The sequence below is a fragment of the Diachasmimorpha longicaudata genome, chromosome 12 (assembly GCF_034640455.1).
Source record: "Diachasmimorpha longicaudata isolate KC_UGA_2023 chromosome 12, iyDiaLong2, whole genome shotgun sequence".
In the NCBI taxonomy this organism is placed as follows: domain Eukaryota; kingdom Metazoa; phylum Arthropoda; class Insecta; order Hymenoptera; family Braconidae; genus Diachasmimorpha; species Diachasmimorpha longicaudata.
In genome coordinates, this window is record NC_087236.1 from 396,038 (window position 1) to 423,960 (window position 27,923).

The 27,923-nt window shown below is 35.9% G+C and overlaps 5 protein-coding genes and 1 long non-coding RNA gene across 9 annotated transcripts; 3 read left to right on the forward strand and 3 right to left on the reverse strand.

Annotated features, from left to right (window-relative positions):
- Positions 1-1,248: 1,248 nt before the first annotated feature.
- On the reverse strand, positions 1,249-10,329 carry LOC135168042 (inositol oxygenase). Of its 2 annotated transcripts, none has more exons than XM_064131887.1 (6): positions 10,171-10,329; positions 7,244-7,433; positions 4,183-4,391; positions 3,942-4,078; positions 1,838-2,068; positions 1,249-1,553 (listed from the first exon to the last, which is right to left on the reverse strand). In XM_064131887.1, the coding sequence occupies exons 1-6, from the start codon at positions 10,186-10,188 to the stop codon at positions 1,445-1,447; spliced, it is 894 nt and encodes a 297-aa protein (XP_063987957.1). In that variant the 5' UTR covers positions 10,189-10,329; the 3' UTR covers positions 1,249-1,444. The 2 variants fall into 2 exon arrangements, with proteins under 2 accessions (XP_063987957.1, XP_063987958.1); XM_064131888.1 differs by lacking the exon at positions 10,171-10,329 and adding an exon at positions 7,812-8,131.
- LOC135168046 (uncharacterized) lies at positions 2,068-7,234 on the forward strand. The gene is made up of 2 exons (XR_010299972.1): positions 2,068-2,603; positions 2,822-7,234. It is a non-coding gene; the product is annotated as an uncharacterized LOC135168046 (long non-coding RNA).
- A 1,901-nt stretch (positions 10,330-12,230) lies between the features above and the next one.
- Positions 12,231-19,744, reverse strand: LOC135168038 (splicing factor, suppressor of white-apricot homolog). Of its 3 annotated transcripts, none has more exons than XM_064131880.1 (8): positions 19,551-19,744; positions 18,006-18,175; positions 17,092-17,291; positions 16,485-16,707; positions 16,018-16,094; positions 15,043-15,216; positions 13,598-14,814; positions 12,231-13,105 (listed from the first exon to the last, which is right to left on the reverse strand). In XM_064131880.1, the coding sequence occupies exons 1-8, from the start codon at positions 19,742-19,744 to the stop codon at positions 12,952-12,954; spliced, it is 2,409 nt and encodes an 802-aa protein (XP_063987950.1). In that variant the 3' UTR covers positions 12,231-12,951. The 3 variants fall into 3 exon arrangements, with proteins under 3 accessions (XP_063987950.1, XP_063987951.1, XP_063987952.1); XM_064131881.1 differs by lacking the exon at positions 19,551-19,744 and adding an exon at positions 19,115-19,255; XM_064131882.1 differs by lacking the exon at positions 19,551-19,744 and adding an exon at positions 18,323-18,814.
- A 119-nt stretch (positions 19,745-19,863) lies between these two features.
- LOC135168044 (non-structural maintenance of chromosomes element 1 homolog) lies at positions 19,864-24,158 on the forward strand. The gene is made up of 6 exons (XM_064131889.1): positions 19,864-20,129; positions 20,279-20,616; positions 21,029-21,142; positions 21,219-21,342; positions 21,418-21,541; positions 24,032-24,158. Exons 1-5 carry the CDS (start codon positions 20,033-20,035, stop codon positions 21,516-21,518), a joined length of 774 nt encoding a protein of 257 aa, XP_063987959.1. The 5' UTR covers positions 19,864-20,032; the 3' UTR covers positions 21,519-21,541; positions 24,032-24,158.
- Positions 21,620-23,407, reverse strand: LOC135168040 (coiled-coil domain-containing protein 174). Its single transcript, XM_064131885.1, has one exon. It carries the CDS (start codon positions 23,405-23,407, stop codon positions 21,620-21,622), a length of 1,788 nt encoding a protein of 595 aa, XP_063987955.1.
- Positions 24,159-24,203: 45 nt separating the features above from the next.
- On the forward strand, positions 24,204-27,541 carry Tw (twisted). The gene is made up of 5 exons (XM_064131883.1): positions 24,204-24,345; positions 24,441-24,524; positions 24,731-25,405; positions 25,830-27,026; positions 27,337-27,541. The coding sequence occupies exons 1-5, from the start codon at positions 24,278-24,280 to the stop codon at positions 27,440-27,442; spliced, it is 2,130 nt and encodes a 709-aa protein (XP_063987953.1). The 5' UTR covers positions 24,204-24,277; the 3' UTR covers positions 27,443-27,541.
- The last annotated feature ends 382 nt before the right edge of the window (positions 27,542-27,923 follow it).

Below are 27,923 nucleotides of genomic sequence, written 5' to 3' on the forward strand. Positions count from 1 at the left end.
CATTTCCACTCGGATTTTGGCCGAGCCGAGTGCACAAAACAATATCCAGATATACATTTACACACAATCGTATATGTATAGAAAAATGTCGTTAAATTGATACCTACACTTTTATCGGTCTCAACGGCTATTATCATGGACTGATTCATCAATATTTGTCAAAGAAACCCAGGTGGCTAAAAGCCAATAATTTTTCAATGGCGTGTAGAATAACCTACTTTTTCTTCGACGTACAATAATCGATGTGAAATCCCTCGAAAGACGGGAAACATGGAAAGCTACTAGTGACTTTCCCACGGAAATATTTCCGAAATTGTCAATAAAATTCTAAAATCCCCGTAAATTTTGAAAGACAAACGGACCTTCTAGAAAATAGGCTAAATAATTAAAGAACATTTTCGACGTTTTTCAGAAAATTCTATTCTTCTGATTTCTAGCAAATTGATGGAAATTTTTGGTTTTTCTGGGGCTTAGAAACATCGTTTTTGAATCATTTGTGTGGGAGCTTAAGGTTTCAATTAATTCAATCAAATGTGCCCACAGTAAAAAAATCGGAGTGCAGTTCAATTTTGACTCCGTTTCCCATTTGCAAAAAAAAACTCAATTCCCTCAATTAATTGGCAAATAATTAATGAGAAACTGTAACCTTCGACTCTCCCATAGTGTTAATCTCAAGAAAATTAACAAAATGGAAGAGGTACGTGCTCTCTTTGAATATTCAATTTTTATTAATTCCTATATTGCGGTATTTAATTTTATACATCATATTTCATATGTGTCATAATCCTTACGGTTCCGTTTTGCCCCACTCCTTCCTACCTTAAATCGCTCCATTAAATCATGATGTCATAAACAGGCAGAAATAATCTGGATTCTCTTTATTGGTGGGGTATCCGAAGAGAGAGAGGAGTTACGATTATTCATTGGATAAAATGTCTGGCAAGCTTGAGTTAGGTTGGTGGTAGCCTCTTTCTAATTGGCTCAGTCTTCGAATGCCTGTACTTCAACTTCAGCTTTCGAGAGACAATTGTTAATCGAAGTACAATAGTTCTAATGGTTATATATGAAAAACTAAACACTCAACTTTGAAAGTTGAGATTGAAAATTCAAAGTAATTTATAAAATTTCCATATTTTGTTGAAAAATCTGGATCAATTGACAACCATTTGAATGTTATGGTCATTGATAGTGATAATACCTATTCCATTAAATCAAGGGCGGTGTAGGTGTCTAAAGGATAATATACACTTAGAAAAATATTGATTTATTAACTATAAAATTACTAATAGATGTGAAGTGAAAGAGTCGAGATCGGACATTTCTTTGCTTATTGATATAATTATACGAAAAAATTAATTCTTCAGATTTCTAGAGTATATTCTCTCCTAGAATACATGTAGATCTTTGGAAAATTACAAAATTCTGAACTAGTTGACTTCGTTGTTCACCATTCAAGAATCCCTGGGATGTATTTGTCGATGAGTTTCTCGTAGTAGGGCCATAGCTCATCAATTTTCGGTACATTTTCACTTTTCGTGTAGAGATCATGTGCACTAAAACATACCATCAAAATAATTATTAAAATTATGATTAGAAATTAAATAGTAACGATCTCTGAGCTTTTTTTCATATCCAGTAAACACTGTTCCTTATGCTTATGAACTTATGATAAAAACCATAAAATAATTTCTGAACATTTCCAATGCAAACCAAACTTTGTCAAAGCATTTAATTAATTGTTGGATTAGTTTAACTATTCCAGCGTCAGGCGAGACTTCACTTGACATGGTTTTTGTTCATATTTGTTCAATGATGGAATAAAATTTCTTGAACTTACTTCATTTCCCTAATCCATTTCAAGTTTTCATTGTCCTCATCTGTGCAGAAGTGAGAATAATCTCCGCTCGCGTGCCAGGGGTAGAATGAGTGGAAACGAATCATTGCTAGGCCTTCTGGGGGAAGGGTTGATTTGTTGTGAATGAGTACTCGGTACAAATACTCGTCGTGGCCCCATGACATCATCAAGTTGTTCACCCCACATTTTGGCTTGTACATACCGTATTTGGTGCTAAAGAAAGAGGTACAATATGATATACTCTAACTACTAAACATTAAGGTCTTCAGTTGACATTACATTCAAAAAATAAAATTTTGACTTTTGGCTTGTGATGTTAAATTAGGACTTTTGAAAATTACAAGTTGAGACATTTGATCTTTCAAAACTCTTAAGTTAAGACATTTTTTCCTGTCTATCTGATCCATAGATCTCCATAAATGACCAAAACCATGAAAAATAAAAATATATCGGCAATAACTTCTTGAGTCTCATTTTAAGACTTTTCGTTTTTCAAAGCTCTTTATTTGAGACTTTGGAAGGCTCCCACTCCAAATATAACAATAAAATTCCCCCTCTTAAAAGGTCTGTTGAAAAGAAATTGAAATAAATGAAAAATTATTTTTGTCTTCCTTTAATCGCAAGAAGATATCGATAAAGTGTCAGGGGGTGAGCCAGCCGTTGACTCATTTGGCATAAAAAATACTGAGATGGAAATTCGAGGATTTTTACTCATTGTGACTTTGTTCGAAGAAAACACATCAGATAAGTGAGTGAAACATTTCAAAAACCATTCGCGGCATTATTCTTTTTTATATGAGTATTAAATAATCACGAACAACATAGACAAACAATTGTCTTCATACAGTGTTCGAATATTTATAAATAATGATATGATAATTTTATCCAACTGTCAACCGGAAATTGGAATTTTACCGAATATTCTAACGTTTTAGGTCTATTTCCTGAATATTATCGTCTTTTCAGCAAAAAAAAAAAATTTTCCGGCACAATTATATGGAAAAAAGAAGGATATCGTCAGCACAACGCACATCTCCGGAAATTCCAAGAAGTTTCGTCAGACTCGTGATGACTAATAGTAAGGAAATTCAAGGTAAAATGGACACAAGGCTCCCCAACAATGTCGACGGTTCGTTTTTACACACAAAAATAGAGACATCATAAACGTGAAAAAACAATAGCAGTCTTTTTCAGAAATTGTTTCCAGTAATCATCATTTGTGTTAATACATACTCATTACCCATTATTGCAGACATTAAAAATTACGCAAGAAAATTGTGGAACATTTTAAACAGTGCGTAAATCATCTCGAAAGCTATCTAATGAGTTAAGTACAATGTAGGTGTGCTTTCTGTCGACGGTTAATTTTAAAATTGCCGACACTACAAAGGCGAACAATCAATGTTTTCCAAATTTGGTGCATATCTAGAAAGCAAATCTATATGAAGTATTTCAACATGTTTACACGATCTTAACGCGTAAATAAATGAAAAACAATGAAAATACCGGTGTGGATATTAATAAATAGTTTACCTATCAAACTTGTCATTAACGTAAAAGAGACCAATTATTTTTCTTTTAATTTAAAAAATCGCCTGTTTTCCCAGCTCGCAGGAGAATAATAGTGACAGGACTTTAATCATCGATTTTCAAAATTTCATCGATTATCTAATTTGATACTCTGAATTACATACGTATGTATTCAGGTATATTAAATGAAATTTAATTTGAAGAACTGAATTCCCGCTGAAATTTCGATAGTTCTCAGTCCAGATTTTTTAATGTCTTAAATTTAGACTCTCAAGCCAATCTTCAAATTGTTTAAATAACATTTTTTAACAAAGTAAGAACAGAAATAATGAATAACTAAGATCTTTGCCATGACCTGCCGAAAAAAAGAACGTTTAAGACTCTTTTCTTAGCCTCTCATGAAAAAAATTGAAATCAATTTTGAAGATGTTATTGATCAGCTGTTAACTGATTCAACACAGAATACCACTTATAATGTTATTGGGAAGAGGCAATAAAAAAAATCATTGACAAGTAAAACAAAGGAATGAAGATAAAATGACCAATGTTTACGTACTTGAATCGTTTATCTTGGCCATCGGGATTGTTATCAAAGCTTGTATCACGGTAAACAATCGAGTCCGCCCAAGCGCAGCCAACTGGAAAGGTATCTCCAACCACAGCCCATTGGGGTTCTCCAAAAAACGCCATCACCTAAGTAAAAAATTGCTGATTTATAGTCTTACTTGGTGAATTTGTCTGGACAAATATTACGTATATTTATGCAGGTAGGATAGGAGGTAGGTATGAATTATTACCTTTCCAAGGTCATGAATGAGACCGGTGAGATGGAACCAGTCCAAATCTGGATGCGCCTTGCGGATGGACTCAGCGGTCTGGAAGGCGTGAAAAATATTTGGCATCGATGTATCGGGATCACTCTCGTCCACGAGGTCATTCAACTTATTCAGGGCCTCTTTGATGGTCATCCTGAACTTATCAAACTTCAACCAGTAATCCATTCGAGCTACAATCAGGATTTACAACTATTTTATTAGCGAAGCGATTAACAAGGTCAAGTCGATTTTGATTATTGGCCCGTTTTTTACCAATATCGTGAAATTTAAAGGAGATCATGAATGTTTTGTCTCAATCTTTTTTCTAGACAAATTTGAAGATTGCAAAAAGATTATGACAAAAATTTTCTGAGATATTCATGAAAACTGGGCAAGGGTCCAAATCGGCTTTCTCAGTTTATCGATTCTACTCAGATTTATTGTAATGGAAATGCTGGAAATCGTCACTCATTCCCGTTCTCATTTATTGCCGGGTTATCTACTAGGTTCAATCTCAGATTCTTTCTAACAAATAAATTTAGCAAAAAAATTTCTCCAGATTTTCCTTTGGATTCTATTTAAATTCAAGTTAATTGTCGCCAAAAATTTTATCGGTTTTTGAGCAGCTTATATATTTAATTTTTTATATAGGAACATTCTCTTGGATTTTTTCGATAAAATCATCTGAACAATATTTTTTGAAGTTTTTCACATTAGGACTGTTATGTTAGAAAATGTGAAGCGAAAAATTTGGGCAAAAAACCGATATCCATTGAATTCTGGACCACATGTTAACAGCGTATTCTTGCTCTAGATGATTGTATTAAAGATCGATAGACATCATGGTTTCAGCTTCACCAATCCTCAACAGGATATTTCTTTCTTCTTCTGTCAGTCATCAGTAAGATGTTGTTTTGCTCGCAAATTGTGTCACGCCATATTTCACTTGTATATTATTTATTGTATTGCGCGCAAAGCAACATCACTATTAGGAAACCACAATATCTTATCATAGTTTTCCTCTTTTATGGTTTCTGACGTTCCATAATACATTTTATTTTCTTCTTGACGTATATTAAAATAAATCTACCCTTCAACGCGAAAGAAAATCCGATCAAATTGTTTTTCACAGTTTGTCATCTTTTAATCAATAGAAACTATTACAATGATGAAACCAAATATATTCGACAAGGATTATCGTTTATGGAATTAAGGGTGTGATAAAAAATCTTATAAGCTATATTTGATCTAGTTCTATATGAGACTCAATCAGAGTGTTCATTTGGGGCTCATTTGGTCCAAAGTTGTTGGACATTTAAGGTTTGCTTTATTTTTTAAACTCTGTAATTCTCAATTTGCATTTCGCTGGAACAAACTTTTAGGGGAAGTAGTAAAACAAAATCATTTTTTTATTATTTGTTTGCAACATGTACAATATCATTAGTCCCACTTCCAGGCAAAAATAGACAGATGATTCACTACAAACAATGAGTTTCGATGAAAATGTACTTACCTCGTTTTACCCTTTCACTGCGGAGTCAAGTTTACTTTTGGAGAAAGATTTATAGGATAATTGAAGGAATATAAACTTGGAAAAATTACGAGCATTTTCTATAAATAATCTGCAAGGAATTTGATCTTAGTGATGAAACACATTTGCTTGATTTTTCCGAGGAAGCTCAGACATTTTTCATCATTTATTTAAGAACAAACGCTTGTGGAAGAAATAATAATTCTATGTGAAATATAAGTTGAACATATGGATATGCTTTGCGAAATAAAATTGTTTTGCGAATAAAATTCGATAACTAAACATGTGAACGTCACGTGAAAAATAGATCAAGTATAAGTCAGCAGATTTGTTTTTTACCACAGTCTAAATTCCGCAGATAATATTTTCTGTTGAAGGTATTCGATTTCATAGTTATAGTAGTTTCTAGAGTTTAAAAGATAAAAAATTCTCACGTTGAGATTGCAACTCAAGTAAAACAATATTTTTTTTCTCCACATGCGCCATATACCCAAAAAGATAATCCCCGTCAACACTTTTACTTTTTTTCTTTTAAAAATTTTATGAGCAAGAATATGCATTGACAAAGCTTGTGTGTACAATATCATATATATCGTTGACGCAAAACAAAATAAGAATTGTAAAAAGTATTGCGATTTTTATTTACGAAGTTTAAACTGTCATAACTAGTTTTTTTCAATAGTCATCCATCCTCAAACGAAAATATGCTCTTAACATGTACTGTCAGCTTTGCTTATGCAAGTTACCGGAATTTGGCTTCGTAATGATTAAAACATGTGATTTTAATGTTTCATTATTATGAAAATATGGGCTACTGGAATAAATAACGCGTTAAAACCGCATTATTTTGAAAAACCAAAATAATTACTAAATTGAGAAAAAGTTGTAATTTCCAATGTAATCAAGTTTCTGAGATTATTCCTCGCTATGTAACAATAACAACAATACCAAGAACATATCTAGTACCTCATCATAAAGATCTCAGGTCAATTATTAGACTGGAAACAAAGGGGACCACCGAAAGACTATTATGAATTTTTCAGGTTCGTTATATTCAAGTGAACCCTTCAGACATAATCTCAGCATCAGACAAAATTACCAATTGAAGAATAAATCTAATTGGAATGAAATTATTACAAGTTCGGTTGTGACCCAACCAAGATGGGTTCATGATTTAAATTAATTGAATTCTCGATTACGAATATAAATTAGTAACGCGAATAAATTTGATGAACTTGATGAATGGTAGCTCAACATAACAACATAATGACATTTGGTTCATTACTTTATTTTAAAAAGTGCGAAAAAATCATGGTACGAATCCACTGCTGAATTCCGTCTTATTTTGACATCTGTTGATGCAAATGTCACATGAGTCACTGAATATGATTTACATAATTCAGCATTAAGATAGTAGAGTGTGAAGGATGAAACCGGGTGCGTAGAAAATGATGATATTTAATGACTCATATGTTTTTTGTTACACAAATGTAGAAAGAAAAATCGACTAACAGCGAACAAAATCGACGGTCTGGTATGTATGCATATTTTGATACGTCTTTCTGACCCGCTCTTTAATTGGGTCGCTGGGGTCTACGGAGTAATCTCTGAACTGACTCTCCGATTTTCCCGCATACACGGCCTCCGGTCGTAGCTTCTCGGATGGGTCGAGAATTATGGCTGTTGTGGTCGGGCCACGGGACTGAAAAGTTCACCGAAAAATTATTATTTATTCACCATCTTCTGGTAATTAAGTTAGTAAATTTCATGAAAAATGATATGCGATCTTATTAAAATCTACAGAATGTTGCTCATTCATTCCTTTTACTGGATAAAGTATAAAATATGTTCGGAAGCATTTTCTACTCTGATTTTTAATTCAACATAAAATAATTTATTAACAAAAATACATTAGAGGATAAAATATTTAATAATAATTGAATTTTCGAAGATTCAATATATATTGGATTGAAATTTCCACCGCTCCAAGAATTCATAAAATAGGAAAAAAAAATTAATCAAAATCAAGGAGGTGAATGTAATTTGAATAATTTGCATTCCAATTTGTAAAATTTCTTACCAGGCTGTTGCGCAGCGCGATACGTCATGATGGTGAACATGATTGTCTCGTATTAATTTCAATTCCAAATTCACCCCCGAAAAATAATGAAAAATCAATCTGGTTCAATGGGGTAAGAGCTGTACCGTGTCAGGGAACGCCCACACCCAGAGAATAGATTTTTCTACCGTTGAAAATAATTTTCAATGTGTGAAAAACTCCAGTGCCAAGCAAAGACTCTGGTCTTTGCGCAAAATAATACTCGTGATAAAATTGTCTTGAAAGTGACGATCCAGTCGGAACTGAGCGCTTGCCCCGAGATCCCTCCGGTTTTAATACGCCAACATCTCTCCCCACTTCATTCGCGGTGGCTCGGGCGACGGACGTGATAAGTTGAGAACAAACCAGATAACGCGATACAAAGACTCATTTCCCTCCCGCCAAGAGCATCCCATGTGAGCCACTGCAATGTTTCTTTTTATTTTCTTGCAGCCGCAAATAAAAATCTACGAGCCCGAACACTGCGTCAATATGACTAAGAGAGTCGTCAAAATCCCGAAGCTCCCTTCAGTCTCGAAATTTTCCTGAGCTGACAATAATGAACTCATATGATTTCATCGCACCTTAATTAAATATCGGGTCATTTTAACACGGACGAACCAAGAGAATTTTTTCATAATTTTCAATCTTCACAGGTTCGAACCTGATAATTCCGCCCTGAGGCAACACATCTTTCGTAGGCGAAAACAGTTATTCACATAAATCTTATTCAAAGAAGTTTGAGAAGCTACGAAAAATATATTTTTTGCAACATTTAGTTTTCTTCGGAGTAATTTGGGTATGGAAATTCAAGGACGCACGCTTCTCCAAGATTTTTCAAATATTTTTTTATCATAAGTTAATTTCGCAACCCTAGAAAGGATTTCCAAACTTTTTATCTATTGCGACGAAAAATATTGTTCCATACTCATGGCAAAAGTGTCTCTAATCTTGTAGGATTATACCACTCCCCTTCGCATCGAGGTAAAAGACATTTTTCCGCACTGGGTTGTACGATATTGTTTTTAAGAAAGTTTAATTTTCACAGGTCACAATTGTCTCTTATTACTCACAAGTGGAGATTGAATTTTTTTATTCGAAAAAACAAGCAACTGAAGTTCTTTTGAATGGTAATATTTTCTTCGAAGATGATTTATTGTAGAAGATATTTTAACAGTGTAATTTGTTGACGATTGGAGAAGAATTCGCCACCCAAAATCGGATTTTTAACGGAAAACCACATGGAAAATAGTATTTCTATTCAAAACACTAATTTTTTTCCGAGGTGAATCTCCCCTCTATCGATGATAATAACTTCTAGACTGTGATTCGAAGGATATCTTGAATGTGAGGAAGACGAGAGGAGTTTCAATGGCAACCTCTTTTGCAAAGCCGCAGAAAAGTTTATCAAACGCACGTGTCATTCATATCACAGACTTTCTCCCCTCGAGTTCAGAATTATTGCTTACAGACTCTGACTGATGGATTAATTCTCTTCATTCGCTGAGCGATTAGTCGGAATTCAGAGCTTTATCACAGGAATACGTTCGCATCAGCATTAGGCTTAAAATCCTTACGAAAAAACTCTCTAAATACTATTCAAAGTGATTTTTTTCTTCAATGGAATTCTCTTTGATCTTTGTCAATAGTATATTTTTATATGAGTGCAGAAAAATTATTTATTTGAATCATATAACATTTTTCATCTATTAGTAATTTCTTACTTCATGTAAATAAATCATTCAGCTCAAATTAACAATTTTCTACGTCAAAAAAGTTTCGTTCATAGAAACAAATACATTTTTCCTGGGAACTAAATAAGTATTTTGTTGATTCCTAATAATTGCTAAGAGCATAATCATCAGCGGTTGTACACACGGTACGTAAGACGTTTCGGAGGGGAGGATTTCGGTTCCATGATTTCACAATCAGAGTGATGAGACAGCGAAAAGTACAATAAAAAATTAGATCAAAATGATTTTAGCGTCCTCCAATCATCCTTGAGTTAAGAAAACTATTTACGTCAAATGGGTAAATAATTTATTCATAAAAAAAATGATTTACTTATGAATAAATAAATTTTCTGTTTAATATGATTAAAGTCGCTTTCTTAAAATGAAGAGAAATAAAAAAAAACAACTTAATTTGAAAAATCCAACTCATTTCTCCGGGTGTACTGCTACTAGTTCCCAAAAAGGACTAGATAAATTAATTAATTTATAGAGATGCTGTCTAGTTTGAGGCAGAAAATAGCTTGGATCCATGAGAGACTGGTTCGGTTCAGACTGAACTTGTTAGTTAAATGAGAGTGATTATTAAATGTTTAGAAAATTTTACTCACTGTCAATTTTGTCGACATTGCTGGGAATACTTGATACACTCACTATGATCACTGTCACTAAGACTGCCAATCTTACTCACGTCTCCCAGATTTATAAATTCACGGGTCACCTCGGTGACCTCAGGAGTGTTATGTTTTCCTTATCATAATATATCGTGATACTAGAAATATTAATGTGGAAAATTGGAGCGATGGAGAATTTTCCAAATGGATGACGCTATTTGCCTTTCCACTGCATTATCGTCATCATATTTTTCGATTCCTCCGAAGTTTTTCCGCCTTGAATGCTGGTATGAGGAGTTGATAACCATACGCTTGACATGAGAAATTGATAACCAAAGATTCGCATTCAGAACGAGATGATTTATGGCTTATACGTGACCGACTCTTTAAACACGTCTCATAATCTCAGAGACATATTCACCAGATATTGCAGGAGTTGGCTAGTTTTTGACGGACATTGCGGACTCTAAAAAAATTTAAGACTTTTTATCATGACCTTTCTTTTACATAACTTATCAAATTTGCTATCGACCTTACAATCCGAAATATTCATGAAACGCTCGTCAAACATCGAAATTGGTTTAACTCGGTTCACGCTTTAGTAATGATTGGTTTCCATCAACTCATCTAGGGAATCAGCGGATAAATTCCGATGAAAAAGCTCTTTTATACGCCGAAAGAAGGGGAGATATGGAAACAAAGTTTGACGAGTCACGTCGGAAAAATCGTGCTCATTTGCATATAATAATTTTTTTACTAATAAATTAGAAATAATTTCCCCCTATATATAATTCATTGTTTCTCTCATTCCAATTAACTAAATAAGATTGTTATCTAATGAATGTCATCAGTCGATTGTCTTTTTTACGGTTCTCAGCGTTTTAATAGGATGTTGATTGTAAAACTTGGTGTGCATACACTTGAATGAATGTGAAGCATCACATTTGACGGAACCATCAGAAAGCTCTTTAAGGGAAACAATAAAAAATGCCAGGTTGTGAACATTTATGAAAAAAATGACATTATCAAATACGCTATTGTAATCATTGCTCAATTCAATTCAATGTTAGAGTAACTATTGAAAGGATTAATGGAAACAAGCATTCTAAAGAATAAACTTCTCGTTGAAATATTGATATTTCCAAGTTTGTATTATTCGATGTCTGAAGTTTAGACTTCTAGAAGTCTCAATTAGAGCCTTTAAATTATAAATTAAGTTCTTGAAAGAGAGTGAATTATAGATGATGAAAAAGAATGATGCGCTGAATAATCATTCAGCGGCATATCGCTGATTTATTAGCAAAAATAATTACATGGAAAAAAAAACCTTTTCCCACTTGTCTAATGATAATTTGACGACGGAGCATCTCCGGTTTTTATCTTTATTTTATCATAATTGAAAGCGACTAATCCCATGAATGGACGATACCACTAATTATAAGTGATTTATGGTGTGTGATAGTGCATCGTTATGCATGATTTTCGAAGTCCACCGGAGGATCCAGTAGAGGTCAATTTTATTGTCTAATGTCATTGGACAGTGGATTACAATGAGTTCCCTTGACAGTCGCATGGGAACACATTTATAATCGCAGTTTGTATGCAGTTTAAATGGGCAGACAAATTACGAGGGAACAAAAGGGGAATCTGCGTCATTCATTTTAATATTCCTTTTCAAATGCGATTAGAAACGATTGCAATTCAACGTGGTACATGATTTGAAACCACTTATCTAGAGAAAATTCTCATCATCCAGGTGTTGTCGTCAATACTGGGGTGCAAACAAGTTTGTAGTTTATCGGAGAAAAATCTGCCTAGGACAAGCATGTTAACTGATAACGGATCTGGCCGATCAGCTGATAGCAATTTCGATCGCAAAAATGTCGTCATATCCAGTGAAAACCAACATTCTGATAATTGTAAACATTTAGGGGGAATCACTTAATAGTTTTCCTCATAATTTGATTGTTCCTCGGTCTGATTTCACGAAGAGAAAAGTGTCTCTTCCAGGTATTGGAACATTTGTAATCCACGTCATGAAATGAGCAAATGCAACATTCAATTCTTAACTTTTTATTATCTTAATTGAAATTTGACAGTCACAAAATCTGTGATAATCGAAATGGTGAAGGGACAATCGAGCAAATAATTCTACATTCCATAAAAGAATTTTATCCATCAGGCGAGAACATCTTAATCTTTTGTCAATTATTGTTCGATAAATTAATTTACAATTTAAATTCGGTGTGAATCATCAATTCAGTAGTTGAAAAATGAACAGCGAACAAATCCAAAAATTCCAATGAATTTACAATTGCTAATTATATCGATGTGTTGTTTGTTTTCTTATCCAATTAAGTACAATTTGAATTTTTATAGGTGATAACTGAAATCGGTACAATCTAGTTCACCGGTTTCAATCCCTGAATTCTTTGTTTTTCTCAGTTATATCGCATTGAAACGCACATCGCAAACTTCAGGGTCACGTCACGTGTCTAGTGGTTAGAAACATGTGATCCAGACAGCGCGAGATGTACCGCGTTTTCTTTGATCGTTTGTAATCTCGATGATTGTCGTCATTGAATTTTTAAGGGAAAACACGATATTTTGCTTATCTTACTTCTCCTACTAAATTCCTCATTTTGTTTATGCTTTAAGAATCGCTGGTAGTGGAGTACATTCCGTTCATTTTCGAAGAATGCATCGGAGTAGAGTACCTTCGCGATAATAATTAGTGACTATTTACACTTTTACACAGATTACAGGAGGCTTTGAAGTTCATGAAGTGAGAGAGGATGAGGCACTCGAGTCGCTGCGGCTTCGATGACCTTGATAGCGTCTTGACGGCGATCGAGAGCGAGTTCTGTGCCTTGACGATGATTTTTTAGAACGTTTAGAGTGCTGGGACCGCGATGAACTAGGATTGTCGTAACTGAAAATCAAAAATTCAACTCCATATTATTATTGTTCCGACAATAGTTTGGTTCTAAATTCATAGTCGAATTTTCTTCTAAATGTTTGGACCAATTTTATTAATCAAATGCAACAGTGAATTTTTTTTAGTTCCCGATGGCAAAAATAAACATGTGGCAAGATTCGCCTTTAGATGGACTTATGTTATTTCCTTGTGGCCAGACAATTGAATTATTGCAAGTTCTGATGTCATGCTAGGAGATCCATAAATCTCAGGTGACCGACCACAACAACATAAACTGTGTGGCATTGTGGAAAAAATAATGAACTGGTGAACAAAGACTATGAATGGTTGGACTACATAAATTTAGAGAAAAATTAAGATGTGCGCAACATTAAAAATGTCAGGGGGTATTTTACAATTCTCCACATGATCAGAGTTATTTCAAGTAATTATTTGCAAAACGCCTTAAATTATAAAATTGTAAAATTTTAACAGCAGTCTTCTTACCTCTTATGTGAGCTCTTCTTCTTTTTATGCTTCTTATGATAACGGTGTTTGCTGCTTTTACTCTTAGTCTCACTCCCACTCCTGCTTTTACTTTTACTTCTCGATCTAGACCTTACCCTAGTGCGAGTAATCCCAAACTCAGCACTCTTGAGTCTGCTCATCAGTGAGTTGCCACTGACAACCCCGGTGTCGTCAAGAGTGGGTGAAGGAATGGAGTGAACCTCATCAGAGTCATCCTCAATCCTCTCGATAACAATCTTTGGAAGACTAGGTGCTTGAATCTGACTAAGAAACATGGCAGCCTTTTTTTTCCTCTCCATCTGCAGCAATCGTTCTCTGGATGTAGCAGCAAGCTTGTCCCTGGCCGCAGCAGCCAACTTATCCTTGATCTTATCCTCAGCCTGCTTAACCCTTATCTGATTCTGGCAGTCCTCGAAAATATCATCTGTCAAATCCACAAGTTCCTTCTCCTCAGAATCTTTTCTCACTGGTTCACTGATTCTCGGAGGTTCAGGAGGCTCGGGGGTGGTTGGCTTTGATGTTTCCTCCTTGTCCATCTTCTCTGCATCACCATCTTCATCACTCTCTTCCATCGGTAGAGCACTGCGCTTCTCCATAACAGTTGGCTCTCCCTCCTTTGGTTTCTTTATCGAAAACGAGACTGTTGTGACCTGCCTGTCTCCTTTTTTCTTTGCTTGAATGAGCTTCACTCGTTTTTGCACTTCTTCCATTCTCTGCTGTTTCTTCTGCAATTCTTCCAATTTCTTCTGCTTCTCCTGCTGAGGCCCCTGCTTCCGAAGGAGCTCCTCTTCAGTTAAGACTTTTGGATTGACTCCACCCTCGTAGATTGTCAATTTATGCGCATAATATCCATGATACTGGTGAGATAGCTCGAGAAAATTGAATCGGGGATCTCCTTTGGCTTTCACGATTGCCTCAAAATCTCGACCATTTTTTGCCACGTAACTAGCCATCTTGTCGATTATTATCTGAACGTCTGCGGGGGGTACGATGAATGAGGGACGACTGAGGGGTTTTGGTGGGGATGTACCGTACGGTACCAGCGGGGCTGGGGGTTCCTTGATGGAAGGAAAGCTGTCCATGGGTTGGGTCGGAGGTGTTGAGACGTGCGGCGGTGACTGAACTTGGCCATTCGGTCCGTAAATAACAGGACCATGGGAATACTGTTGTGGAGCTGGGGGATATGGTGCATAGTCCTGTACAGATGATTTAGAATTTTTTATTAATGATCAAGGTATTACAGGAAATATTGTCGGAAAAAGATCTCATTGCCGCAAATGCCATCGACGGTAAATATTTTTACAAAACAGTTTCAACACATTATTTCAACACAAGGCAAAGTAAATGAATATTATCAAAATGCGGTATAGAATGAAGAATTATAAAAATGAAATATATTGGTGGTAGTGCACAAATAACTATACCTGCATTGGCATTGGTGAATAATATCCAAGAGGTACCTGTTGGGCAGGCACCTCGGGCGTTGGTAGAGGTGGTGGAGCCCTTGATGGTGGTGGTTTACCCGTTATTCTGTTTACCAGCATCGAATACGCACAGTCCGCCGATGGTTTGTACTGTATACTCGGAATACTAGGAGCCTAGGAAAAAAATGTTAAAAAGAACGTCATTAGAATAATCGTCAAGTCACATCAATTTAGTGAATGTTCTCTAGTATCGACCCGTCCATCGATATTTGTAGTGAAAAAAAAATAGAAATCTTTATGCGAATAACAGTTTGAACGTTTTCTTTCTTAAATTTGTTAAGATTATTTAAGGTTTGTTGATAACCTTTTTCTAAAATCTGTACAAATATTGAGAGACTGGTCGTATCGCGTTCATTGTGGTTTTTTGCTATGTCTTTTTTTTATGAACAAAGTGTTGAATCGGTGGATCCAATTGCATACCAGAACCAGCCCTGGAAACAGAAATAATATCAGAAATAAATTAGCAGTGAAAGTACATTTAATGCTATGAATCACTAGATTAAACTCACGCATCAAAGGCATCAACAAACTTTTAATGTCATTTTTTTTTATAATTTATAATAACCCGTGGTTTGAGGGGAAATAACAACAGATCCGTCAGGTAGTTGATTATGTTCTCAACAACAGATTGTTTTTGAACTTTCCCCTGTTGCACATTGTTATAATAATTTCACATTCCTTTTCATTGTAATTCACTTAGTTGTACTCTTAAACTCTGCTTCATTTAATATAATCTTCATTGAAAATACAAAGCCTTTGATGAATTCATGAGACAATAGAATGCCAGTAGAGACCACAGAACCGCGCTTACCCCGCGGCACGGTGAGCTCAACCGGCATTGCTCATATTTTTTTCATTCTTATTAATTACGTATAATAGTGAAGGATTCCTAGTTCTAGTTTTATAAGGACCTACCGCTTCAACTTTGGAGAGAGACGAGGCCAGACTCGGATGAAGATAACCGTCTTCGTCCTCATCCGATGCTTCGGAAACTGAAAAAATATTAAAATTAAGAATTAAAAATCAAACAACTCAGACTTAGTAAGCAATTCGTTGCAGTTATTTGACAAACGATATATGATCGTTACTTTTTGCATTAATAATCTTTTCTTGATTGATATAGATAAAGAACACAAAGACGAATAGATAGAGACATAAATTGCAATGATGCGACTAGTTTTTGGAATTATTCTAGTGCATTATTTACTTAATTTTTCGAGACTTGAAAATCGATCGATTAACTGTAATGATTTTGTAGGTCATGGAATAATCTCGGGGATTACTTATCTCGTGAATTACCATGATGAGACGCTCGTTACAGCTAACTAAATTTTTGCCAAACAGGTACCTTAAATTAGATAATTTAGTAATTAATACTTTACCTGATTCCTCTTTTTCTAGAGGTTTTTCTGGATTATATTTTCCCGATTTGATAGCTTCTAAAACGATTTTGTAATAAGGATGTAGAGGACCATCAATGGAGAGAAATGAAAACTGTGGATTATTTGCTTGTTTGGCTTTTATCAGGATTTCCATTTGACTTCCTTGACGACTAATAAACAGTGCTGTCTTCGTGATGATTGCATCAAGTTTTTGTGTATCCGGCTGCGAAAAATAATAATTCAATAAGTGATTAATTATAAGTATTGCCATAATGCGGGCTTGATTAAATGCAGAGATTTGTTTTGTCTATTTGCTTTGGACATTCATAGTGTGAGATTTATTAACCAAAATTGTGAGAAGTTAATTCATGGAATCTCGTTATTGTAATCGATTCGAAAAACTCTACATTGTTTGGTAATTAAATTGATTTGCTATTTAATGAATTTTTTTTTGCTCACGACGGTGGATGCATTGACTAGAAGTACTTTTTTAAAAACTGAATAATTCACCATGGGATAAATCCTGGGAAAGGTCAAAAGGTAGTCTTTAATAGTGTGAATCAGTAAATAAATAAACACTACTCGAAAGATGTCGGTGAATAATTACCAAAATTGTGCCCTCAGGCACCTCAAGTTCTGGAGGTAATACGAATGCCTGATCTTCTTCTTGCGAGCCTTCTGATGGTTTCGGACTCTGAGAATCCTCCCCCACCGCTGTCTGACTGTCCTGATCATCGTAATTATACGCAACTTGGCCATAAGTATGTTCACTACCAAGCGCCTGATGTAATCTTTTCATTTCCTCCTCTGAAAAAATATTTCTATGCAAAAGGAAGTCCACAATCTTGAAAAAAACTATTTAAATTTTAACTATAAATAAATATTACTGTGTAAAAGATATGAACAATTGAAGGTACTCTTGGCTGAAAATAATCCGGCGTTTTTAAAATAAACGTACAATACAAATCGTTCAAAATTTCTCTTGGGTAATCACAAAAGCTGTCCTCGTACTCTCGAAAATTTGGGAAAGCTATTTTTCTCTTCAAATAGTCACCGAATAGTTGAATATTAATTCATTTGATTTTGTGAAATAAAAATTGTTGAATTTTTGGGGAATTCCCCAAATACAAAATTCACTCTTTCTCCTCTGAAAAATATGTTCCAGACCTTTATGGTGGTAGGGCCGCGAATGTAAAGAAAAAGGGAAAAGTTTTTATTACCCGCCTTACTTAGCAACATTTGGCGACCAGAAGTGACGATGGGGCTATAAAATAAAAACCGTTTCGGGGGTGGAAATGTTCCGGCCCATGACGCTCAAAATATTATTTCTGAGTTCAGTCTATCGTTAGAATCTTTAGAGGAACATACCTCCTGGCATAAGTTGAGTCAAGTATATCGATAAAATATAAAGTGTGCAAAATAGAATAACAGTGTTACTTATTTCAATCCCATATTCCAATGAAAATGATGAATTAGTACATGAACTAAGGATGGAATTGCTAAAATGATGAAGTTGTTTACCATGATACATTGACTCTTCAGCGTCATTATTGTATAATGACCGATATCGTTCCTCATCGCACAGCTGTTCGACCTTGAGTTCATCCTCAGTAAGTATCGTCCTCTGATCAAAGCCACCAGACGGCGGCTCGAATATTCTCAAGTCCCCCAGTGCCCCGCGTCCATCGTATCTAAAGACACAAATAACAAGATTAACCTTCTAATAAAGGTAAAGATTTTGAGAAAAAACATTTTATCGCATAACTGCTCAAATTATCCTCCCTCCGCCACCTGAAATTGAAAATAAGCTAGTTAAATACTCCGTGTGAGCTGCGTACATGTAAAAAAGGGTTAATAGGATTTCATCGCTTCTCGATCATCACGGTTGGCTTTGAACAACAACTATTCATCTATACACCATCCTGATAATTTTGGAAGAATAAGAGATTTTTTTATCGACTCCTTCAGAATTTTCCGGTTTCATTTTCATTTGCTTTTATGAAGGAGTATTTATGGATTAGGTTGTAGAGAACTGGCATCAAGATAAATTCAAAAACCTTTAAATTATTTTGCAAGTAGCTCTGGAAATAATAGACAAGTATCAACATAAATATTCTTTATATGTTAATAAAGAATGAACGATATTTCAATACATTATTGATTAATCATTGACCTTTATCATGACAGTATACATCAAGAATAATATTTGCATTTAGTCTTCAGAAATTGTATTTACAAGTATCTAAAGATGAAAAAAAAATGTATTTTGAGATAGTCTTGAAGACAGGAGTAAATTAAAAATTCTGGTCCCATCATTAAATAAAATTCATCAAAGTACAATGTTTGCCAATTAGCAATTACTAAGACAATTAATTAATATCAATGTATATTCCTTTAGCAATCACTGATAGCAGTAAGATATGTATTTTTTGAAGCAGTTTCTTTCCCAGATATTCGCAAAACAACCTCGTAAATCTTTTTCGTTTTATCTCTTGCCACTACTAAGTGTCAAAGTCTCCATAGCCTCACCGCCTCCAAACGACTCTGAATACATACCCCATAACAAATCAATTGAGTTGATAAAGTCAACTATACAATCCCATTTTTTGTCTCTGTGCGCTGTGTCTCACCTTTCTCCCAGTGGCCCCGTTGGTTTTCCCTCTGAGGTAAATTGCAGACACGCACGTACATAAAATTGCATTAGCACCCTTCAACATGTTGGTGCCGATGACAAACACCTGCAGGGAAACCTTCAACAGTCCCCACAATAGCCAGTAACAATAACATTTCAATGTATATCGCATTTAATCTTTTTTTAATTTTTTTTCAGCACATTTTCTTCTTATTGGTTTTGCGTAAACGGGTAAACTGTCTCTTTATCACTTGTCTCATCCTCTTTGTGTCCTTGTGATGACGTCGGCGTTCTAAAGAACGTATGGCTTTTTGTTTTCATTTTTAAAGAGAATAAAGTAAGTATTATTTTATCCTAGATTTTTTTTATTAAATTGTGTGGGTGATTTTCATTTTTGATTTGATTTTGAAGATTTTTAGGTTAGGAAAACGGACCTGTCTATTTTCAATGCGTTATCGCCCATCCACGGTATCAAATGCTTCCCCTGATCAATCATTTTCGCCTTCTCATCGTCTCGAAATAATTTGCAGCTGTATCCGAAGACTAGAAGTTCCTGGGGCTCTTCTTCGACATTTTTCTTACGGAGAATACCCGAATCAACGAGCCAACGTTGATTCTTCGACGCCATTTTAGTAAAGACTGAAATTTCAGAAGAGCTTTCAAGGCTTGGTTGGGCGGAGGTCGGCAGAGGGCCGAAATTGTGGCAGCATTTGTCTGTTGTCTTGCATATGTGCAGCATTGAGGTTGGTGCACATGTAAACAAACCAAAGTGCCAAGAAAAAAGCAACAGTTCCCGGCTTCCAACGAACCTTCATAATCTTTTTATTCTTTGTTATTTATTATCAATTTGACGTATTAAAATTTGAGGTTTTTTTTGGAGGGTTTCGACAAGCTAGACATTATTTTAGGAGCCATCATGTTGGATATTGATGTCCAGAGATTTCTACAGGTCATAAAGACGAAGGGAGTCATGAGCGAGGAAGATGTTGTCCGAGAAGTGGTTTCTATCTTTGGTAAATAAAGTTTGATCATTTGTGAGCATTCACCTGTGAAAAGTTTCCTGTTCTTCCCTGTTTACCCAGTGTTTGACACAATTTTTATTTAAACAATTGGTCGACTTATGTATACTTTCATCTTTGATCCTGTTTAATTTCTTTTCCAGGGGACAATTGTACAATGAGCCTGATAGAGATGATCAACAAAAGACTGGAACCATTCAACATGACGATCAAATCAGCGATTTGCGAACTCACTGGCAGAAAATACTGGGTCTTCACAGCTAATGTTATTGATAAAGTAATGAAATATCCAGGGCAGTTCACCGAGGTGCAGTTAGAGTTCATCAGAAAAGTTTTCAGTGAGATTATTAATTCTGATGATGGATATGTTTCCACTATGAATTGCATCAATGTGAGATCACAGATGATCGGGAAATTCTCGCCCACTCAGGCTGAGCGCATGCTGAATGTGATGGCTGAGCAGATGTGGGTGTATCACCAGGTCATTGTCGTTTTACTGTCCTCTCATATCAATGACGAAGTTTATTGGGTTTATAGTCTCTGCATGGAAGTCGTATAGTCAACTTTTTGAAATTGTTGCCAAAATTGGGAACCTAGGGCTTGAAAAAAAATTGAGGCTATTGTTCCAGAAGGTAGGAAATCCCAAATTTGCTGTCAATTACAATCAGGAAAATAGAACTGAAGCTATTGCTAAAAAAAATAAAAATACAGAATCAAATTTCTCCGAAATGAGCTGTCGAAAAAATCTGAAGCAATAGAGAGAAAATTAATTTGCCCCCCCCCCCTCCAATCGAAGAAAAAAATCAGTTCAATTCTCATTTCAAACGTTTTTTTATTAGCTAAAATCATAGGGTCCATATCACATTAGTCATATTATGCTATTGATATTTCAGAATGGAAAGGTTTATATAGGAGTCAGAAGTATAGGAGAACTAATGCAATATTTCAAAGACTGCTATGCAGATGGTCTCAACGTGTGCTCGATGTGCAAGGACACCTTATTTCACGTAAGAATTGCAATACATTTGAAAAATTGTTATCAGAATTACCTTGCGAGGAATACTTATTTTCCCTTAATTTTAGGGACACAAATGTGAAGAGTGTGATGCTGCCAATCACTTGTACTGTCTTGCAAAAGCATTCAAATATCAGAAAAATCTAAAGTGTTTAAGATGTGAAACTCCAGTGAACGCGCAAAACTTACCAGGTAAATTCAAGTTCAGCAGTAGAATATTGAAATACAGGAGATGGGTAACTAAACTATACTATACTTTCATTCTAGAGGTCGAAGAAGATTATTCAATGGATGTAGAAGTGGATGATGACGTGCCGGTTAAGCCTCGTAACACTCACAAGCCTCGCAAGTCTCAGAAAAGAAGTTGATGATTCAAGAAACATTAATGAAAGTAAAAAAATTCAGAAAGTTCCCTTATCCAACTTTATTCTCATTTTAATTTATCAATAAATAGTTTAACATTGTCATATCATCTCTTTTCATCGTCATCAAATTTTTTTCTCAGAAATTTAAGTCCTTCAGAGATCTTATCAACGTTCAGATTAGTTGGTAGGGTTGGTAGTGATGGTGATGGTGATGGTATTTCGTCGGGAAGTGGAATGGTTGCGAGGTCCATCCCATCTTTGAGATCGCTCGGTGGTAGAGGCCCAATAATTTCAGAGTCATCACTTTCTTCTGCGTCTTCGACAGTACTCCCACTATTCCATGGAGCAGAACTTGCTCCTACATTGCAACTATTAAAGGTATATTGAAATGTTGGAGGAGGAACCCTCAAGACTTCAAGGGGGGGAATAATGGGCAGCGGTGGGTCATTATTTGATGAATTGGAAATCGGATTTCCGCAGGTGAATGGGGGAATGCGACTGTTGATTAATGAGGAACTCTCGCCAGTGATAAAATTTAGTGGTGGTACAGGCCCCAGCATCTCAGGGTCTTCAGAATTGCTCTTCTCTTCGGAGTTGGCAATATCCTGAGAACTTTCCAAAGGTCCCTGAGACTCCCACATATCAGTAGGTTCAGGCCCTCCGCTCTTAATTCGTACGGGATCCTCATCATGATCTGCTACGACAATTTGATTATCTCTAGTTCCATTCAGAAATCCACCAGGTTTGAAATTGTCGTAAACTGGAGCAAACTCTCCCATTCTATCTTTTCGTCTTTTATGAATCCACTCTTCCTGAGACAACTCTCTGAACTTGGGACGTTTACCCAAGAGTTCTCCAAAAGCTTTGATTTTATCCTCAATGACACAAAGAGAATGTTCTTCATTTGTTTCGTCAATTGTAGAAGGTTTTTCTGGGGTTTCCGTTGGTTCAGGCATTGCTGAAGGTTGTAGTGTGGACTGTAGTGCTTCTTCTTCTTCCTCTGGTTCAGCGGGAAGACCTGCTCGGATCCTCTGACGAATCCTCGCAGATTTCAATCGATTTTTCTCCATTTGAGCTTTCAGATCTTTCAGGTTTTGCGCTTCTTTCTGTCGCAGCTCCGTTTCCTTCCGTAATTTTGAAAGATTCTCCTGTTGTTTCAATCTTTCATCTTCATTTTGGGAAAATGCGTAGTATCCAACGCCATGGGCTCTGGCTTCATCGAACAGAATGTCCTGATAATGAATGTCTGGCTTATGGGATAATTTCTCACTCTGTTCCTCCCATTTTTTACGCAACTTTTCTATCTCCGGCTCTTTCTGGGGAACAATAAACGGTGGAGGGTTTGGAGGTGCCTCAGTATCTTGAGGAGGCTCCTTGCTGATCTCTTGTTTTATCATTTCATCTTTCTCCTGCATTTTTGGAAGATCTCTCCGTAAACACTTCCTGGTTCTACCGAAACAGTCACTGTATTCTACCCAATCATCTTCCGGATCTGAATTCCTATCCTCGTAATCTTCTTCTTTGTAAATTTCATCGTCTGAAGAGGATGCGGATGAGGCAGGCTTATTGGAAAAGTCTACTAGATAATTGTCACATTCATCTCCATGATTTTTCCTTAATTTATCGTATAGCCTGGATTTTGCTTCCAACATGTACCTGGATTTCTTCAGGTCGTTGATATCCTCGATTTCCGTGACTTTTGGTTCTTTGGGTTTCGAAGACTTTTTGACATTTTTCGATGTTTTGGCTTTCAACGTGGATTTCACAATCATGGGGGATTGTATTTTATTTTTGGCTTTTGCTTCCTGGACTTCTGCATGTTTTCTCAATAGCTCGGCTTTCAAACCCACAAGAGAAGAGTAACTGACGTTGATCTTCTTCGAATTGTTCATTGTTTATGTGGATCATAAACGTAACACTGAACTGCCAATAGATTTATACACAGAGCTTTTAGGTTATAAAATTATTCTGCGTTGGAAACGTGAGGTCTGAAGAGAAAGAGGGGGGCGGTGATCAGCTGATCTCAAATGTTGAGGAGTAATTCTATTGTTATGTCTCAAGGCAATGTAGCTCAATAACTTATAACTATAGACTAGCTATAGCTTATAGCTACCTATGCAGACGAGGCAATTGCAGTTGCTCTTTTACAAGTTTTTAGTGAATATTTTCATTTTTAGTTACAAGGTCTACACATTTTCAAAACTAGTATTAAAAGAGCTTTGAGAAAACATCCAGTTCTTAATTAGGAATCTTGAATGAATTTGAAGACTTTTTCAAAACAAATGTTAAATATATTTTTATAGCTCCATTCGAGACTTTGAATTAAAATCATCAAATATTTGATGACTTTTAATTAGTCTCTATTCTGACATTTAATATTTTTAGAGATTTTCGCATGTTCTTAAACCTCGATGTGTCTAATTATTTCGGTTGAATTGAATAACAATGATTCGATATTTTATAAAACATTTGAATCGAAGCGGCTAGACTTAGTGATAAACATACAGTGGTCATAGGGACCCTATGTACGCTGAAAAGCGTAACTTCAGACCAAGATCCACGTTTACCTTGCGGTGTTCAAACCATGATAAGTCCCGTTAGAACCTCGCATCATGCCCCAGACTGAAAGAGGTGAAAAGAGACGGCCACTGGAATGTAATTGTCAGTATAAAAAAATCTGGGAAGCTTATCAGTGAAGTACGATAACCGATAAGTATTGCCGTTTTTTTCTCATGGACTTGTGACACTAGTTGACCATAATCATGAGTCCGAAAACTCAGCAATTTAAAGAGGTCCAGCAGTCGAATACAGAGGCCGGTGATATAAATAGGTAAGCATCAATAAAATAAAATTACCTGAGTTTTATGCATTACATATATAAATTGAATCTTGAGTTTTAATGAACTACGTTTATTTATTTTCCAGTAATTGGTGGCTACTCTTCGTGGGAATTCTAATTCTTACCGCTGCTACGAGGTTTTACAAAGTTTCTGAGCCTGAACATGTTTGGTAAGACTCCTTCATGAATAAAAAATTAGAACAGCAGGGAATTATTACACATTATTTTGTCGATCAACAACCAAGACTTGCAATGCCATTTTATTTATTATTAATATAATACAAAAAACTGTTTATACCGTCGGTCTTTTGGTTGATGTATATTGTATATCCATTGGTCTCGTTACTCTGTTTTAAATAATAATATGTCATTTCAGCTGGGATGAAACTCATTTTGGGAAGATGGGAAGTTGGTACATTAACCGAACGTTCTTCTTTGATGTACACCCACCCCTTGGAAAGATGCTCATAGCTATGTCAGGGTACCTAACAGGCTATGATGGCAGATTTCCATTTGAAAAACCAGGAGATAAATTCGAGGACACTAAGTACCTCGGTATGAGAATGTTCTGCACATTTTTGGGTGCTACAATAGTACCACTTGCCTATCTGACTGTTTGGGATCTTACAAAATCGACAAAAGCATCTGTACTCTCAGCAATGTTCATCCTCCTCGACGTTGGATTATTAACATTAAATAGGTACATTCTCCTGGACCCAATTCTCCTTTGCTTCATGATGTGTGCGACTTGGGGAATGGCGAGAGTCGGTGCTCATAGAGATCGTGCCTTCACAAGTCCCTGGTGGGGCTGGTTGATTTTCACTGGCGTCTCTCTGGCTTGCACCATTAGTGTTAAATTTGTGGGACTTTTTGTGGTCCTCCTCGTTGGTCTTTTCACAGTTTATGAACTCTGGAGTGAACTTGGAGACCTATCGAAACCTGTTATCACCGTTGGAAAACATTTAATAGCCAGGGCTGCTTGCCTGATTGTACTACCGATTATTCTGTACATGGTGTTCTTTTACATTCATCTGGCAGTGTTAAATAAAAGGTGAAAAATGGTTATTAAATTTACAGCATGTGAATATCTCGAGAAGTGACCAATTTATTCTTCTCTAGAGGGAAGTTCAGAGTTTTTCTGCGATTGCGGGATGGCAACTCCCAATGTTTAAGTTTTTTCTCAAGAATTCCAATTCTATTGATTTCTTTAATATTCTACTATCTATAAGAACATTTTGGTAATTTTTTTCACTAATTCGTACTTCTCCGATCAATCCAGAAGTTAAGAAATTGGTGGGAAACCATTTTTTCATTGCATATAGGTTAATTATTTTTTGGTAATAAGATAGCATGAATTGATTGCTTATTTAATTCTATTAATACGAAAAGAATGACTCTTTAGAGAATCTTTACAAATTTAGAAATACGGTCTTTGTTTTACAACTATATTCTAATAATCTCGAACATTTTTTCAGTGGAAGTGGCGATGGTTTCTATTCTTCGGAATTCCAGTCCCTCCTTCAAGGGAACTCTCTTCACAACGCAACAATGCCTCGTGAGCTGTCCTACGGAGCAACGATTACCCTGAAGAATCACCGTACAGGGGGAGGCTACCTTCACTCTCACTGGCACCTCTACCCCGAAGGAGTTGGCGCCCGCCAACAGCAGATCACCACATACTCTCATAAGGATGACAATAATTTCTGGCTCGTTAAAAAATTTGATACCGAAGAAATACCCTCGGAACCGGAAATAGTCAAACACGGGGATCTCATTCGCCTCGAGCACACCATCACTTCTAGGAATCTTCACTCGCACAAGGAAATAGCTCCAATCTCCAAGAAGCACTACCAAGTGACGGGATATGGTGAGAGTGGAGTTGGTGATGCCAATGACGTTTGGAAAGTTGTCATTGAAAACGGAAACGAAGGAGATGTTGTTCAAACAGTCACCAGTAAATTGAAATTCGTGCATTATCTTCATCACTGTGTGCTGACCTGCAGTGGAAAGACTCTGCCCAAGTGGGGATACAGCCAGCAAGAGATCTCCTGCAACCCCAACATGAGAGACAAAAATGCTTTGTGGAATATTGAGGATAACAGATACGCAAAATTACCAAACGTCAGCTTTCAAGTCTATGCACCAGGATTTCTGGCGAGATTTTTCGAATCACATGCTGTTATGCTCCAGGGAAACTCTGATCTTAAAGTGAAAGAAGGAGAGGTGACCTCCCGACCATGGCAATGGCCGATCAATTATCGAGGACAGTTTTTCTCTGGTAGTGATCACAGAATTTATTTGCTCGGTAATCCAATCATCTGGTGGGGAAATATTGTTTTCCTTTTTTTGTTCATTGTCATTTATCTTTGGACCTCTGTGAGAGAGCAGAGAGGATGCCAGGAGACAGAGCAAGTCACAAAGGAGAAAGAGAAGCTAAAGACTGCTGGGATGTGGCTGTTCACAGGGTGGATACTGCATTATTTGCCATTTTGGGCGATGGGACGTGTTCTATACTTTCATCACTACTTTCCAGCATTGTTGTATAATTCTATGCTCACTGGAATCACCTTGAATTTCATCCTTGATAGTCTGTTCTTCGTGCTTCCGAGAAGAGTGGCTAATGTTCTTTATCATGTGTTACTGGGCAGTGTTCTGTCGTTCACCATCTACAGGTAATTGTTTTTTTTTATAATAATAATAATTTCGTTTTGTTTATCATTTTTCGATTATTTTCTATCACTTAGAGTTTATTGGAACAACTTTTATCTACGACAAGTAAACATTTCACGCTTTTCATTTTTGGGTCGAGTTTCTAAAATTATGTTTTTTTTTCGTGATCTTTTTTGTCATAACAGTTAAATAACTAATTTATGCCGGCAATGGTTTTTCTTCGAAATTCTATGAATTTGGTGAAAACATCCTGACAGAATTTCATTTGGTATCGAAAATACGTAAAATAAAGTAATGTTTATTTTTTTACAGTTTCTACCTATTTGCGCCATTAGCTTATGGAATGGATGGACCATCTGCTTCAGATCCAGAGAGTCCGCTTCATCCCTTGAAATGGCTGGAATCTTGGGAATTTTAAGTGCTATTGAACAAGCGGAAGACGTACTTAAAAGCAGAAATGAGAGTGATATTTTAAATATTTTATTACTGTTAATAAATCTAATTTTTTGACCAAAAACCTACCATATTTTTGCTATCCCGTCCATATTTATTCGTGAAGCTTTGCAGTACCTCCCCACTGTTAATAAACGAAACTGCCTAAGGATCTTTTTTTCAAAATTACATTTGATTTAATGTGTAACAGGATCGCAATATTTTTGGGCTTGAAAAACCGCATTGCTTAAATTTAATCATTCGAAATCTTTGCCAGTGGATTTAGGTTCTAGCATGAGAAGATCTCCTTTACAGGTAATTTTATAATTTTTATAAGTGATTAGTTACATGTTTTATTTCAAAATCGAAGTATGTTAATCAGTGAAAATCAGACTTTTTTGTTCCTATGATTCAAAAGCCTAAAAATGTTATTTTTCGACGTTCACGCGCAGGTAAATAATTAAGAT